This window comes from Eutrigla gurnardus (genome assembly GCF_963514095.1).
Source record: "Eutrigla gurnardus genome assembly, chromosome: 6".
Classification (NCBI taxonomy): Eukaryota; Metazoa; Chordata; class Actinopteri; order Perciformes; family Triglidae; genus Eutrigla; species Eutrigla gurnardus.
In genome coordinates, this window is record NC_139920.1 from 16659190 (window position 1) to 16676460 (window position 17271).

General features: G+C 41.5%; 1 protein-coding gene across 3 annotated transcripts in view; it reads right to left on the bottom strand.

Annotated features, from left to right (window-relative positions):
• Positions 1 to 524: 524 nt before the first annotated feature.
• The window catches only part of gtpbp3 (GTP binding protein 3, mitochondrial), a 39948-nt gene continuing 23201 nt past the window's right edge, over positions 525 to 17271 (bottom strand). Inside the window, exons 1-11 of one of the 3 annotated variants that reach the window (XM_084012111.1) lie at positions 14000 to 14300; positions 13225 to 13493; positions 12798 to 12884; positions 11398 to 11480; positions 10957 to 11076; positions 7892 to 7964; positions 6684 to 6827; positions 5213 to 5378; positions 3093 to 3214; positions 2538 to 2724; positions 525 to 2078 (exon numbers count right to left, since the gene is read on the bottom strand). In XM_084012111.1, the coding sequence (XP_083868237.1) occupies positions 1847 to 2078; positions 2538 to 2724; positions 3093 to 3214; positions 5213 to 5378; positions 6684 to 6827; positions 7892 to 7964; positions 10957 to 11076; positions 11398 to 11480; positions 12798 to 12884; positions 13225 to 13493; positions 14000 to 14061 (1545 nt within the window). In that variant the 5' untranslated portion in view covers positions 14062 to 14300 and the 3' untranslated portion in view covers positions 525 to 1846. Of the gene's footprint in view, positions 2079 to 2537; positions 2725 to 3092; positions 3215 to 5212; positions 5379 to 6683; positions 6828 to 7891; positions 7965 to 10956; positions 11077 to 11397; positions 11481 to 12797; positions 12885 to 13224; positions 13497 to 13999; positions 14301 to 17271 lie in introns of those variants that run through there. The other 2 variants (XM_084012110.1, XM_084012112.1) reach the window with 2 other exon arrangements.

Below are 17271 nucleotides of genomic sequence, written 5' to 3' on the forward strand. Positions count from 1 at the left end.
AGAACAAATATTTGAGATCCCTTCTATGCTGCAAAGGAAATCACATGAGGATAAACTCCCAAGCTGACTGCGCTGATGGATGGATGTGAGTGTTACAGGTGAGCCAGTCTGCCTCCTGTCCTCAGGAAATCCTTTGTTTAACATGAAGTGTTTTCAATTCCATGTATAGACCTGGACACTCTCACACAAACGCCCTGGCTTCTAGTCGGATGGGTACAGGCTAGAACTGTCTGTACTGGACCTGGCTACGTCAAGCTCACAGTTCAGGACAGCCATTAATCACATCTACAGGAAACTGACAGACAGAAGGCTAAAAGTATCGCTCAGCTGTGAACCTAATCATGAGTCAGGTATTTATCCTCAATAGGTTTATGGGCTGGAATGTATCAGTAGCACAGAGTATCGACGAGAATATCGGTTTGTAATCTGCATTTTTATCTAATGCATTTCACGCATCACAGTGGTGGTAAACATATCGCACACAGACACTTCAAAGACGAACCAGGCTCCAAAATTTACTGCCACTAATTTGTATGACAGAAAGTCCCTCTTAATTTAGCTTAGACTCCCCCCGTGTGGCAATTAATCAGGGTGAACATGAAAGGGGAGAAAAAAGGCTGACAGGGCAGTGCGGAAAGAGGAAAGGTCGGGCAGCAGAGAGGAGGGAGACAAAAAGGCAGTGAGACGGGCAATTATGGTGGTGTACAACGGGGCAACTGTCGTCAGAGAATGGAGGAGAAACCAACTGGGGAAGAAGGGTGAGGAGTTCAACAAGGAAACATAAATATTTGATCGAGGGCAGATTGACAAGGGAACAAAGGGCACAAAAGCGTTGCCTCAAAAATGTCCCTTTCCCACAGAGCAGGAGTGGATCTGGGTCTTTACGAATTTCTCCTCATACTGTAGCTGAGCTTTATGGCTGGAGATGGACTTAAAATGAAGCTTACATTTGAATAAATCAGAGCCTATTCGTACTTGTACTCAAAGTGACAACAGCTACCATGTAGCAAGAAATCAGACCTCACCAGTTGAATCATTGTAGGGACAGGAACTGTAACACTTCTTTCATGTGATGAAATTTTTTTACGATTTTACGAAAGCCTTATTCATTTTAATTACAGTGACAAGCTGATGAACCTTTAAACATAAAATGACACGTAAAAAAAACTTGAATAGGCGATAAATAGGCAATTAACTCATTCGTCATAAAAACACAGGATGCTGTTAACGTTGTGTTTAGAGCTTGTTGCACTTCCTCCTAATTCTTATTTCTTCTTTGGCCTCTGTTTGGTACAATACATACATTTCATACAAAAACACATAATATCCAAGTTATTATTTTTATACTATTTTGTTTATAGTGATATGATTTCCAACACACAAACAAAGGGGTCAAGCTCCCAAATATATCAAAAATCTTCACTGTCCCGCAGTACAAGTAAACATCCACACTTTGACCTGACAGATGTCTGCAGATGGCTTGATTTTACTTGATCGTGGCTGTTATGTTGTGACCCAAGAGCCCAATGTTCACCTATGAAAGGCTTTCAGATCTATTTATAAAAATTACACTTAAGACTTGCCAAACACTTGTCCAGGACATTGTGCCTGCGAGGCACCTGTCATCACTATTTCAGTCTGCTGAAGAGCATCAACACAAAAAGATTTGTGTGTCTTGGGAGCTGAGTGACTGCAGCCAGGAACATGAATAATATTCTTTTGTCGTGCCACGCATTATCCTGGGGTGGTGCCCTTTTTGTTTTGTTTTCTTTACTGATACTCTGGGATTAAACAAGAATGCAGCTTTCCTCTCCGAGCAGGCCAATATGACATGTATTTCAACAGACTACTTTCCAATGCAAAAGTCTTTGAAGATGATATCCAAGATCTCCTCTGCACCAACATGTCCAGTGATCCGGCCCAGACTCGTGAGAGCCAACCGGACACCTTCGGCTGCCAGGGCGAGGTCGATGTCACGGTACCGCTGGTACTGAGCCAGGGCGGCGAAACACTGCTGCAGGTGGGCCCTGTGGCGGGCCTGGGTCAGGGTGGGGGCACCACACAGGGGGTCGCCACACCTAGAGAGGAAGTTAGACAAAGAAATGAAATGGACTCGCATTATCTTGTGCTCGGCACAAAAACCAATAGATTCCTAGTAGAGACAAAAAGACGCTGGCAGGCAGCAATGCAAGTCATAAAAAGTTTTTACATTTTCTTAACATTTACATAACATATCACAAAAAAACCTTACAACTACATTTATGACGTACTATTTTACAACATACTATTCTATGACATTTTAAGGACGTTTTTAAGATAAGGTGAAGTGAACTGTGAAGGTCCAGACTAATTTGTTTTTGCTATTTGGTCTGAGGATTTCAGGCTAGTGCATTATTCCGTGCTGACGTACATTTTGGTTTGGACGAATTCACAAGGAAATCCCAGAAAATCAATCTGTTTGATACATTATAATATTTAAATGATAAATACAACTGCTGCTCTGGCACAAGACAACACTATGAAAAGTAGAAACTCACAGAGTCTTCACGCTGCTGTGCAGCACTGCAAGGAAGTTCTGCAGGCCTTCATTAGTGTGGCAAGAAATCAGACAAACAGGAGGGAGACCAGAGACCCGTCTCAGCTCCCTGTCCAGCGTAACGCGTTGCTCCTCAGGCAACAGGTCGGTCTTATTTAGCACCAGAAGAAGCCTGTCTGCAGGAAATACTGTGGTGGGACAGGAAGGAATTAAATGTTGATCAGTCACCAATGACTCAACTATTACTCCTTCAGGCACAGAGATTTAGATTTGATTAGTCTTTATTACTTAACACTCTCTTTCCACCCGGTTCTGTGGAATACTGCTTAATATAGCCCTTGGATTACTCCCTGGTCCTCTTCAATAACGCACAATGAAGCTATAAATTAGCTACTAGTATCACAATGAATTGCAATCTTGAGCTAAAAAGCAAAAGTTGTTCGATGGAAGAACATTAGCGATCATGCATATTTACTTTATTGAACTTAAAGTTACTTAAAAATGTGGCTTAAAGTGTCCAGATGAAGCAGAAACAGATGAGGCCAAGATATCGTACCTGCCTCCTGGGTGGAGAGGAGGCTCCTGAGGTGTTCCTGGAGGAGGGCTGCAGCTTGCTGTACATCAGTGGGGAGATGAGCACAGTCCACAACCAACAGGGTCAAATCTGCCTGTTCCACTCTAGAAAAAGAAAACAGCCTCAACTTTTCACCTGTAAATATTCCTTTGTGATCACAACAGCACTTTTTCACAAGGTTTTGATTGATTTATCTTTTTAAACTCTCAACATGGTATATCAAATGACACTAATTTATAGACAGCAGACTAAACTCATTCAACTGTCCGGGGTAACATACATTCCTATGTTCTTGACCATCATATCGACATTACTAATTATATATTATTAGGGCTGTTCGATTTTGCCCAAAAATAAAATCCCGATTTTCTTCTCTCAAAATCCGATTTTTCGATTACGATTTATTTTGTGAAATGACAAAAGGCAAAGAAATTATTTCAAATATGCTGTTTTTTATTGAACATTTTGCAAATAATTTCCCCATTGGGATTTGAGTGCAAACCTTGCTCTTATTTAACAAAAAAATCCCTCAAGGGATTAATATAAAGAACAATTCATGAACTTTTGCCATCTGGCTTTGCTCCATGTTATCTTCTTGTAGACCTCTTATAAATAAAAAAAACAATCCCTTTGGGATTAAGAGAAAAACCTCACTTTCACATGTATCTTAAGGTGTTAAACAAAAATGAATGAATAAAGAAAATGAAGAAAAATCGATTTTACGATTTTCACATCGTCCTAACTACATAATCGCGATTGCGATTTAAAATCGATTAATCGAACAGGCCTATATATTATGTTATATATTCATGATTTAGACCCGTTTATTTGTTCAACATATAAAAATATTTTGGTTGATTATATTATTATACTCTATTATATACTACGCTGCTGACCTCCAGTGCAAGGCTTCGCCTCTCTGTGCTTCAGTAAAACAATAGGTTACGGCCCACCTACTGTGAATAATGGTAGGGATATTTTTAATTAATGCATGTTAATGGTGTCCATTTTAAGCACTGTTGCACCTCGAGTCCCACTGCGTGGTTAGCAGCACCACCGGATGCTTGTACTTACCACGTCCTTCCTGTAGTGACCCAGGTCACAAGCCTCTGACCTGCTCCCCACACAAAAAGTTCCCCGCAGAACATAAACGGCCCACCCTTCCTATAGAGCGACCACGTCGACCAAATAACTTAAACAAACAGCAAAAGAATTTGAAAAACCTTTCTCTCAGAATAGTATTTTGAAGACATCTTCATCTTCGTCTGGATTTTCATTCATGGTTTTCATCAGATTTTCCTGCAGTATGAGTCGCCTTCTTGAGCCATTATTTTGTATTTTTCAAATATATTTATTTAATATAAATATATTATTTATTATTTATTTATATTTATGAATGTCAAACAAATCTAATTGTAGCGTTGTATTATTTAATTGATGTGCCAGATGCTTTATGCCGTGCCAAGAACACAAGTGCTCGAGGAAACAATTGACGTTTGTCTTTTTTGACATTAAAATTGTAATAATAATAAATAAATAAATAAAGTCCTTGAGATAAGATTGAAGTCAGGTATGTCAGCAACACACAAAAGGTTGGCAGCGATGACCAGTGCTGCTATTCTTCCGTGGTGTAAATAGTGGAAGCAGCTTTCAGTGAATTGCCATATATGTCCATTCTCTGACACCAAACAAGAATGACGTCTTAATGGTAAATAGTCTACAACAAGGAAAAGGAGGCTCTTCATTACGCAACCTCCTTAGAGTGTTTGTCCCATGTATTTATAACTATGGCTCAGCAATAATATAAACGCTGGAGGTTACATAGACATGACAAAAGTACAGCAACCTGTGCAGGGGAAAAGCAATGACTTATTTCTTCCTTTCTTTGTCTTCAAGGACATATTCCAGTGTTCTCATGGATAATTTGTTTTGTGTTATATTATACACACATGAACTAAAGAGGCGATCTACATGTACTATTACACATAATGAGCTCTACCTGTGTTACTATGAAACGCTCATTTGTCAGTATGAGCTCGCTTCATCACAATTTTAAAATAACTTTCCCCCCCGATATTTAACATAAAAGGGTTCCCCCCTACCGTTCCCGAGCACGACGGACCCCCTCTCTCTCCACCAGGTCCAGGCTCTCTCTGAGACCGGCTGTGTCGCTCAGCAGAACAGGGAACCCACCGATGTCCAGCGCCGTCTCTACTACGTCCCTGGTGGTGCCAGCAACAGGAGACACAATGGCTGCAGGTCTCTGGCCTGGGTGTAAACAGATTTAAGAATAAGTTGGGCAACATTGTGTATTTGACTTGGTCAACAAAAACGAACACTGTTAGACTCCCAAAGCTCTCTGACTTCCTTCCTGTCTGTATTTTGCCCCGAGCTGAGTTGTTTTATTCTACTGAATAAAATAATGAATAATTTCCTTAAAAAGCTGGAGACTGAAGGTTTTCCCAAACATCGGCATAAGGTGGTGATGTTGGGGACTATTTACTGCCATGTATTAATACAAAATTAGCACTCTAGTGAATATATCTGGCTTTGGCTACACAAGCAATACTGGTTAGTAGAAATAAATCCATTGTTGGTTTTGGTTGTTCATGGGAATAGTCAATAAGAACAATATATGAGTTTAGGAGCCAAACAAGACTACAGACCAACGGAGCATTTGATTTATTATTTTCTGCTGGGACGTATTGAGAATATCAACACATTTTATATCATTTCATGCTTTAAGATTTCTTATCTGACAGTTTAGCTGCTAAGCTGCCATCCAGGATAAACTATGCGATCGTGACATTTGTAAACTGCATCAGCCTTGTTTTGTCTACATGTTGGATTTTCGGTCATAATCATAATATTTACCTACAATATCAACCCTTTTGACACATCACTCACTACTTATCAGCCTCTCTTTTTAAACTCTTCACCTATAATGTTCTGCAAAAACAGTAGAAGACCTTGTGGCATTTTTCCTTCTTATTTACTTAAGAAATTGGCAGCGTCATTCGACGTTTCCCACGTCGAATGACGCTGCCAGCTCATCAATACTTGTCTGGGTGTGAGTCCAGGCAACAGAGACCACTAATCACAAGAGGAAACGATGACGGGACTTTATCTGAAGTTTGATAAATACGTCTATTATTCTAATCGGAAGCTGTGAGGAGACCCTGCCAAGCCGCCTCTTTGGATAGTTTATATAGAGCGATTCTAAATTAGTTAAGGATACAATATCTTAAACAAACATAACCTTAGACCATAAACAAGGGGTTCATTAGGGTTGACACCAAACACGGATAAACCGAAGAACTGATTTAAAGTGAGAATTTCAAGGTCAGACTGAACAAAATCCCAGGAAAACTAGATTTCTCACTTTCTGTGCATGGAGCACAGTATTTGTGTTTTAATGAGCCCGTGCTGCTTAAAAGTATGACGGATGTCTCCCAACCACGGCTGACAGCGGTATGATTCAACAGTAAGGTCTGTATTCAGGAGATAGTAAGTCATTATTTTGTGTTAATCCCTCTTATGGGTGTGTGTGCCTGGTTTTCTCGGTTCTCTTACAGATAGTGTTGAGGAGGCTACTCTTCCCTGCATTGGCGGCTCCCGCGATGACCACCTGGACGCCGCTGCGCAGCCGCTCGCCCCTCCTCTCGTCCTGTAGGTGGCGCTTCATCTCCTCTTGCAAGTCACACACGGAGTTATCCACTGTGGGGGGTTTAGAAGGAGATAAAGACAGAGGAGGGAAAAGGATGTGACGAAGTTTTCATATTCAACTTTCATGGCCTTGTGAAGGGAATTTCTGTCCTTTGAAGGACAAAAGCCTGTCCGGAGTCTGACACCGTTCGTCTGGACGAAAAATGGGTCACGGACCTGTCTCTTTCCGCATGTGACTAACGTTGGGGGGGAAAAATGCTTTTGACAATCCAATGCAATGCCCGTAATATCTACTTCTATTTTATACCTGGGAATCCTGGAACACATTCAAGCACATGAATTAATTCGACGTGGTGTGACTTGAGATAAAACATAAGAAAACGTCAGATAAAACGCATGCAATCTGCTGCGTGTCTTCAGGCGCCAATGGAAAGTATTTAGGCCAGGCTTTCTATTTTTGGAAATTAGTCTATTATTATTTGCCACTCTGAGGCGTGAGTCCACATTCCTGCCACCAAAACAAACAACCGTTCCAGGCTTTATTGTGTCAAAACTTCACAACATCTGAGGCTTCGCCAGACAGCAGGCGACAGACTCTCTCTCTCTCACACACACACACACACACACACACACACACACACACACACACCACACCCACACACACACACACACACACACACACACACACACACACACACACACACACACACACACACACACACACACACACACACACACACACACACACACACACACACACACACACACACACACACACACACACACACACACACACACACACACACACCCCGTAAGTTGCTGCTGACAGCACTATTCCTGTAAGGTTGGCTTGTCAGGTTGGCTTTGAACACAAGACGAATGCCTACTGTCCCCTTGGCCTTCTCCCCACACTTCCTAAAAGGAAACTGTCTTTCAAGCAGTTTCATGTCCATGGCTTCTCCCTACAGTGCAGCAAACACACAGGTGAAGATCCAAACAGGAAAGCCGGCTGTACCCTTGCTTTCTTAAGAAAGAAACAGACCCCTCTGAAAGCCCAAGGGACGACTGTGCTCTTATTTTTCTCCATTAAAGAGGAGGGCAAAGTGTACACATACCTCGGTTTAAGACCCCGTCCTCAATGAGCTCGTCCTCACTGAAGTCTATGAAGGCCTCGACATGAGCCAGACACTGCAGCACACAAAGCAGGGGAGAGAGAAGGGAAATGTGTGGAGTTAACAACTTGGACCCTCTGAAAACATCAAATTCATTTTTAGGTTGCCTCAAAAATTAATTTATGTGCATATTAAAGTGTTAAAAGGTGTTCAGCCAGCGCTGAAAAATCAAAGAGCTAAAAAGATTCTTATATCCCTAACAGGCAAGTAAAACATAAAACATAAATATGACTGACTGAACTCTCACTGTTTCAGTCAGAAGATTAAGAAGTTCTCCCCATTTTAAACTTGTTTAAAACGCTTTCAGTAACATCTAATATATTTCACATGTGTGGTGTTGTGGTATAGCTACTTTAGGGCTACCACTAACTGTTATTTCCATTGTTGAGCAACCTATTCAATTTTTACATATATATTTTTTTAAATATTTAGTCTTTAAAATGTCAGGAAATAGTCATCATAATGTCCCCAGAGACAACAGTCCATAATGCAAAGACATTTAAACAAAGTCTACATTTAAACAGCATATGTAACATTAGACACTAATATTTAAAATGAAAATGGCTTCCTCTAGTCTTTTTCCAGACATAATCAGGTGCAGTTGATGTCACAATTTTTAAACTTCATTTGAATCTGCGTAGACTACAGAGGGTCAAAGCTTCAGGTTTTCCACCACAGACGGCACTGATCGGTATCTTGATTGACATGCAGAACATAAACACATTAGTAGTATGGCTGCACAAAAACAGGAAGTGCCAGATTCCCATACTTTATTCCATTCACAAAAGTGGGAAGCCAACGGTGAAAAACAGAGCATTGTTTGGGTGTCGAATGATCGTTTGACCCCTTGCTTCATACAGATGGTATACGTCTCATTAACAAGCTTCTTAGAATTGGAATTACTTCTAGGAACCATCCTGAGAAATCCACCAACAAGCAGCTCCGCAGAGTTTCTCAAGGGAGATCACCTGGACCGGTCAGATCCGGTGCCAAAGTGTTGGAAGATCCCTGGACTATAGTGTTGAAAACTGTTCACAGTAGAGGAGGGATTGGCCTGCATCCATTACAGTTCATCTGCGGTCATTGACATGCTGAAAAGGAAATCTGACCCTCTGTCAGGATTAGATGTAAACAAGATAATTAGCTTATTCACAGATCCTATTAGTGAACATACAACTACAACAGTGCTACAAGTCAGTTCTCGTTCCTCAACTTATAACATGATAGCCAAATTGTTATGGTGCACGCCACATAACCTTGACCTTTGTTGCATATCATACCCGTTTCTCTCCCCTCGTTTCAGTTCACAACTGCATACTACCACACGAGCTGCACGTGTGGAGCGCCAACATCAGTGAGGTCACTAACCCCTAATGTGAATTTAACAGTTGCATTCATTCTTCCTCCATCACAGGATACTGTAGATAAGAAAAACAATACCGCCGCACAAAATATATCAATGTCATGATTGTGTGCCTGTCTTAAGACATACAGCAGCTGTGCCGGGTATAATTCATCTTTAATCAATCCAAAACAATACAAAGCCAGATGTGCCAAGATGGAAAAAGATAGCTAGATAGCCAGCACATTATATTAAAAAAAATTGCTATACCCATTAAACATTCATTAGCAATGTCTAATATTATATTTTAAAAGAATCCAAGATACGTTTCCCCTCCGTGAAGAGACATTAAACCTAATTTATTCCATTCAACCATTTGCATTGTTGAGTTTCTACAATCCTGTTAACAATGGGTGATTCCGTGTCATTTCATCAAATGCCTCCCAACCGACCATCTCAGAATGAACTGTAAAAATTCTAGTAAAAAGACACCCTTGTTAATAGGACAAATCCAAAATATTAGCTCTCTACTGTCAACGGTTTCCTCATGAAATCCAAATTTTGGGAGAAGTTTAAGTACCTACCATACTAGGTTATAATTGAGCTACACCCCTGACATTCCATGTCTGGAGGCTATTAGTAACAGATATACACTGTAGAAAATTTGAAGGCCCCAGGTGAGATAGTTTTCCAGATATTGCTGTTTAAAAATGGCTTTTCAGAGAATGATGCCAAAAACCGTCTAAACTACCCTTCATTCAATGATTTACCATGAGAAAACTATTGACAGTAGAGACCTAATATTTTGGATTTGTCCTATTAGTAAAGTGTATCTTCGTACTAGATCTTTTTCAAGAAATTCTGTGATGGTCAGGTGGGAAGATTTTCAGAAATTTGATGAGATGACACAGAATGACCCCAATGAAAGATACACTTACGCATGAATAACACAGATGATTCTCAGTATTGTACAACAGCAACGTGAAAACAGGAAGCCTCAGATTCCCATGAATTAGTCCATCAGGGGTGTGATGAACAAGCAGCTGTGGTGATGCACCAAAAAAACAAAAAGAAAGCATTGTTTGGGTGCGAATCTAGTGAGGCCTGACCTACAGCACGGAACAGACGGGCTCTTTCCAGGACACTGTTTTCAGAGAAATGTCAGACATAAACATGGAATAAAAGTCTCTCCAGGGAGAACTTGAGGAATTCTGCTTGTTTCTGTGTCAGGCTAACTCAGGGCGAGACAGAACAACAGGCTTTCTTAAGGTCCTCCGTTCAGCTGTCACTTTAAAAACTATAAGAGGTCCTCAGGTGGTTGAGATCAAGTCACGTTGAAAAGCATGGCAAACCCAGTCTGATTTCAGGTCAATACAAAGAAGGTCTTCTAACACCCAAACTGATCTTTGTGTAGAAACTGGATTTTACACAAAGGGAGTTCTTTATTAGAGTAATTAATTTTTTATATAATTAATAATTAAGAGAAAGTTTACTGGTGGCATCAGAAACTGAGATAAATCCAAAAAGAAAGAGTTGGAGATGGATTTAAGATCGGACTACACCTTCAGCATTGTGGTCCTTATGGACACATGACACCACCCTGCCTTAGTTGGATGTTGGAAATGGCTGTCTACATCAGCAGTAACTGCACGCCTGGTCCACCTACCCGTTTTAGCTTGTGGCTCCAGTCCTGATAAAGGCGTCCCAGCTCTCCTGACATCTGCCTGAGAGCCTGTCTCCTCTGAGCCTCCGTCTCAGCATGGATCAGATCCCCGAGACCCTCCACCTGCAAGGAGCATGAGAGAGTTGATCCTGATTACATGTATGAAGCAAACATGCTTTTTGGAGAAAATATCCATCTTTAAGAGCAGTAGTTTTATCCATGCATAAATGTTTTGAGAACAATAAAAGAAGTCAAATGGTAAAATATGTAAAGGAGAAGAAATGTTCACTGTTGACATTTCGTGAACTTGAAATCCCTGTTCATTTCTTATCCTGTTGATTCATAATATTATATATTATTATTTACCCTGTAGGATTGCTCTGAAAAGCTCTTGCTATGCAAATATGTGTCTTAGTGTGTTTTTACATTCTCTTCTTGACCTACCTCAGTTAAACCCAGTTTCCCTGTTTGAAAGGCCCGACGCGTGAACTCTCCAGCTTCAGCAGGTCTCATGCCTGGCACACTTCCTGAGAAACACACGCAGCAGGCCAACGTGAAGGAATGAAAGCGGCTTGAAGTGGGTATGCATCATGCACACACACACGCACACACACAACACACACAACCACACACAACCACACACAACCACAACCACACACACACACACACACACACACACACACACACACACACACACACACACACACACACACACACACACACACACACACACACACACACACACACACACACACACACACACAAAGGAGGATCAAACGCAGGGTCCATGTGGGTTCACTTGGAATGAAACAGGCATCATATTAAAGAGTTTAAGAGGTTACAAGAGGTTACATTTTTCAAATCTCATCAGTGAGCACAAAATTGGTAAAATGGAGGTCACGATCGGTTAATTGAAGTAAAAAAATTAAATTCTACCAACTGGTTATCATTTTCGTTTTAAAAAATTTAAGCTATTCATCAACATCATGTAAAACACTGTAACCTTTCCCTATCCAACTATTGCTGATTAGTGATAATCATTCATTAACTGGTGACAAGCTTTCATAAGCGTTTCAATTTATACAATACTGCCCCCTGGAAGGCCAGTGGGGGAACTGCAGTAGAATATTACTTGTCAGTCTCAGAGGGATTGCCACGCTTGTCAGGCTGCATATTATTAAGTATTTTAGAAGTAGGAGCGCACGGATCAGTTTTCCCTTTTAAGTCACAGTGATGGACAGTCACATGACTCAACCAGCTACTGTGTTTAGAATTCTTATTCTGGCTTACAGCTTTGGAAGTCAAGGCTGTGGAGATAAACACACCATCAACACCACCCTGTATCACATGACACTGTATGTATACGTGTATACTGCGTTATATGACCTTATATAATATTCTATCACACTCATAAGGATAGGGTCGGGCCTGGTCAGTACTTGGATGGGGGGGGGTTGCATGGGGGTGTTGTGGGTAGCACTATCGCCTCACAGCGAGAGGGTCCCGGCTTTGAGTCCCCAGGTCGGCCCGAGTTCCTTCTGTGTGGAGTTTGCATGTTCTCCCCGTGTAAGCGTGGGTTCTCTCCGGGTTCTCCGGCTTCCTCCCACAGTCCAAAGACATGCAGGATGGGGATAGGTTAATTGATGACTCTAAATTGCCCGTAGGTGTGAATGTGAGAGTGAATGGTTGTCTGTCTCTACATGTCAGCTGTGCGATAGACTGCCGACCTGTCCAGGGTGAACCCCGCCTTCACCCAATGTCAGCTGGGATCGGCTGCAGCCCCCCCCCCCCCCCCCGCAACCCTGAATACAGGATTCAGACTCATAAGGATATCTGTATGTTACCTAGAGCCTGTAAGACAGCAGTGATGACAGCAGGACCGCCATGGATGTGGAACTCCACGCTGTCCTCTCCTGTGAAACTGTGTGGAGCTAAAGATGAGAACACATGAGACACGACGACACCAAAACGTTTAGGAATATCTTCATTAAATGTGTGTTAGTACAAGCGGATGATACAGATTTACTTTTACTAGTTCATGTCTAATTCCTCTATTTTAAGTAACGTGTATATCTTCCTTAACTCCTAGTTTAATGTCTGTTCTCGAACATGTTTGTTTTGAAATCTCTATTTTCTTGCATTGAACTATAGCATATTGTCATTGTTGATAAAGAAGGAGCACATGTGGAGAAAAAAAGACTACATCCACACTACAAATCACAGAAAGGTGAAGAAGAAAAGTGTGTGTGTGTGTGTTAAAAGGGAACGGACCTGGGAACCAGAGGACAAGTCCGCGGTCCAGCACTTCTTTGGTTTGGGGGTCTGTGATGCTGCGTAGCAGGGCGGTGCGTGGAGGCGGCAGGCTGCGTGTGAGCCCAGCCAAACACCTCAGAGCTGTAGCTGAGGCCGGACCACTGGCTCGTACCACAGCCACGCCACTCCTGCCATGGCCGGACGATAATGCAAAGATAGTCTCAGCATCAGCCAGGCCAGCTGGGACGCCATTGCATGTGGACATGGATCTGCAAGGCGGAGCTCCTCTGCTGGAGAAACGTTCATTGTAAGACACATGAAACTTCTGACTATAGGAGCAATGAAAGTTTATATTCTGGGGTTTATTGGTTGTCCTAACAGACATTCTATATTATAAAGAGACTGTATGGCATGTCTGTTAAGACAAACAATAACAATATTATAAAGAGACAATCCTGTATCTGGAGCCCCAAAACTGACACGCAAGTGAAAAATATAAGTGCAAATTTAAATATGTCTGGCCCTAATTAGGTTTTCATTTATTTAATCAAGTGGTAAAATAAAAAATAACGTGCTTTTCTGTTTTTGCAACTGATTGGAAGTTAAAGGAAACGTACACAGTTTTCTATCAATATTTTATGGTATTTTGGGGCTCTGCAACATGAAGCTTACTGTGACATACATTGATTCATCAGCGTTTTAAACGATTTAAACGAGCAGAAATACACAGGATGGCAGTTTTCCAGTTACTGGCCAACGACACAGATGTGGAGGTTGAACTCTGTTAACATACCTTGCCCTAAGTGTGTGGACAGCAGCTCTCCACATCCCGCGGTAAATGGATGATGGCAGCATAATTAAATGACACCAGCACCAAACGTTTCATGTGCTGTTCCTGCTGCTGCTGATTTTAGACAGTGACTTTACAAAAACATGCTCCATCTTTGACAACGCCATTATGTTGACATGACTCCACCGTAAGAAAACGTCGGCGAGTGTCGACAACGCTGGTAAATGACACAACTCATCAACCGTGGCTGCGGTACGTTCAAAGGGACATTCACGACGTCCGGACGTCTCGCCGACCGTTTACGTTTACCACGATGACGTCGTTGCCCGTCTGTTGATTGTGATTGGTCGGCTTTTCCACAGCGCCGACAGTTCTAACGTCTCATTTGTCCAGGACCTCTCAATCTGCGGCAAGTCCCGCCTACTGTGCGCCGTTAAACTCGGTCCGTGCAGCTACAGTTGCCCGTCTTCCTAGTTCCTCTGTCCGTCTATCTGTCTCTGTCTCTGTCTCTGTCTCTGTCTGTGTCTGTCTGTCTGTCTGTCTGTCTGTCTGTCTGTCTGTCTGTCTCTGTCTGTCTGTCTGTCTGTCTGTGTAAGTTAAACATGTATTTAGAATACAAACAAGAAACGTGTGCATACAATATTGTAAAGAGTTGTTGAGCCCATAGAGTGGTGAAGTCCCGCCCCTCCATTTCCGGGACATGGGTCCTCAAAAGCAAAAAAATATCAATGCGATTCAATGGGTAGATACAAATTATTTTCTGGTCCCGTTTGAATTGTGCCATGGATTTCACATATGTTCTTTGTGATATTTAAAGAAAAATTTTCACGCAAAGAAGACGACAATTAAGCGCGAAGAGTTTTGATAAAGTTAGGTTTTGTGTGAGCCGCTTTGTGAACTACAGCTCCTCGCTGTTCTCGTCGCGAATGATATACGTCACCACCCGCCGAGTCCGAAGTCCGCCGAGATGGCTGTTTCTCTGCTCCACTTCACCGCTTTTTTCCAAGGGCAGAATAAAAGTATCGAAAGGGGGGAGAACCACTATAAGTCGGGTCATGTGGAGAGCCTCAACTTCGCCGATGGGGAAAGGGCGATGACGTTACGTCACATACGCGACACAACATGTAGTCTTTATCATTGTGTTTTCTCAATGAATTTTAACTGAAGAATTGCACAATAAACGGTCAAACTCTTGACATGGAAAATTATAATTTAAGCCTATAAACAACATTTGTGTAATCCAAGGCATAACGACCGGGGGATCAGATAATAATTATTTTCCGTCCATTGAACACCATTCATTTTTTTCGCTCCGAAAGGACCCATGGCGCCGTTACTTCCTGCTTCCGCTTCGGCACTCTATAGAACATTTGAGATTGCTTTGGTTTATTTTAGTTATTTATATGGGGTTCAGTTTCTATTATTAATAATAGTAATATTTGATTTACCTAAAAAAAACACACAATAATTCCAATTGTCTGTGTTTATTCCGTGGAAAGACACAGATAAAGCCAGGTGTAATATTATCTTCCTGTTTGTTGCTCAACATAGCTGGAGATTATTAGATAGGTGAGGGGGAACCCTGGGCAGACCATGGAAAGTGACTCATCTGAGGAAACAGAGATGATATGAATGGTGTTTTCTGAAACTGACAAATAATGAATACATCCATTCGGATTAAAGAATGACTATTTTAGAACAAAAAAGGCTGTTTATATCAATTAAGGTAGACTGAAACACCTTTCAGTTAAATAACAATTCAACAGCACAGCAGTCTCTAAAATGACCACAGAGTTTAAAAAACTGAACATTGTAAACTTTAAGAAGGTAAGAATATAATTTATTGCAGGGCTGTTCTCAAAGGTCACCTTACCTTATTTAGCTCCTGAAGTGGTTTGTATGTTAACTCACACTGCCATTGTGATAATGTTCATATATTAGCCCCATTGCTTTGCTGTGTTGAGTTAGAATGCATTTCTGTTGCTTGTGCTCAAAATCGTTGGTGCATATCACAGAATATAGGAGAAAGGGTTCTGTGTGTGTGTGTGTGTGTGTGTGTGTGTGTGTGTGTGTGTGTGTGTGTGTGTGTGTGTGTGCGTGTGTGTCCGTGTCCCACTGCAGCTGTCAGCCCAGAGAGGGCGGTGAGAAAGCAGAATTTATGCTTGAAGACGAGGTACTTATGGGCTGTGAGCTGTACAGGGGGAGGGCTGCCTGTCTGCCTTCTGCACAGTGAACTACGGTTTATCCAGGAGGGCCGACCAAGGAGATGGATTGTGTATATACATGACGAAGAAACACGGCTTGAGGCCCTCGGAGCAATCAACCTGAGATCTCTATAATTTATAAGCTGCTCTGAGTGTACAAAACATGACAGCTACCACCTCACAGCTGTTGGGCACCATCAATACACAAACATCTTTTCTCTTCTGAACAAAAATCCTGGTAATTTGGGATCCTAAGAAAATTAATAATAATGAATATCTAATAAGATTAACCTTCATTACACACACACACACAGTTTAACAACTCTTCAGCTGCTTGTAAAACTGCACATATTTACGACAGAACCCCGTACCCCGTTTAAAGGATCCATCAACTTGATCCGTTTTTGTTTTGAAGGTTGTGTTTGGGTGCAGGTTCACTTTGGTAGGTATATGGTTTGTGCAAAGACACGAGACAACTGTGAGCACACGTAACAACAGGATTTGCTTTGTGAGGTAAATGATGATGATTATTATAGAGCTGCTGCAGAGTGTAGAGTATTTCAGAGTATTTCAGTGAAGAGGCACACTTGTCCCTACCTGAGTGTCACTAAAAATTTAATCTTTAAAGATATTTTTTGCATTTATAAATAAATCATAATCTATGTGATCTTCCAGGACAGGGCATTCACACAACAGTTTACTGGCTGGATTATTACCTTCAAGGTGGTAGGTAGGTTACATAAAACTCTTAAGGAGCAAGGCAATTTATCGGCATTTTGGTGATCAGATATGTAATGTTATCATAATAAGCCATGCACAAGTGGATTTTATTTCTGGCGGCATTTTGAAGGCTGGCTGCTGGCAGACTGGGGTCAGAGCAGGGCGATTAAATATAAATCCCAACTTCAAGACATGCATATCTGAATTTATTCAATTAATGGGGATTTTAAAGTCTTGAAGTTGGTTGTACACGAATTGAGTTTGAATGAATAGCTTCATAACCTGACTTAATATTTGAATTTCAATTTATCATGAAGGAATTCCTTTTACAAATAGTCTGAGGTCATCTGG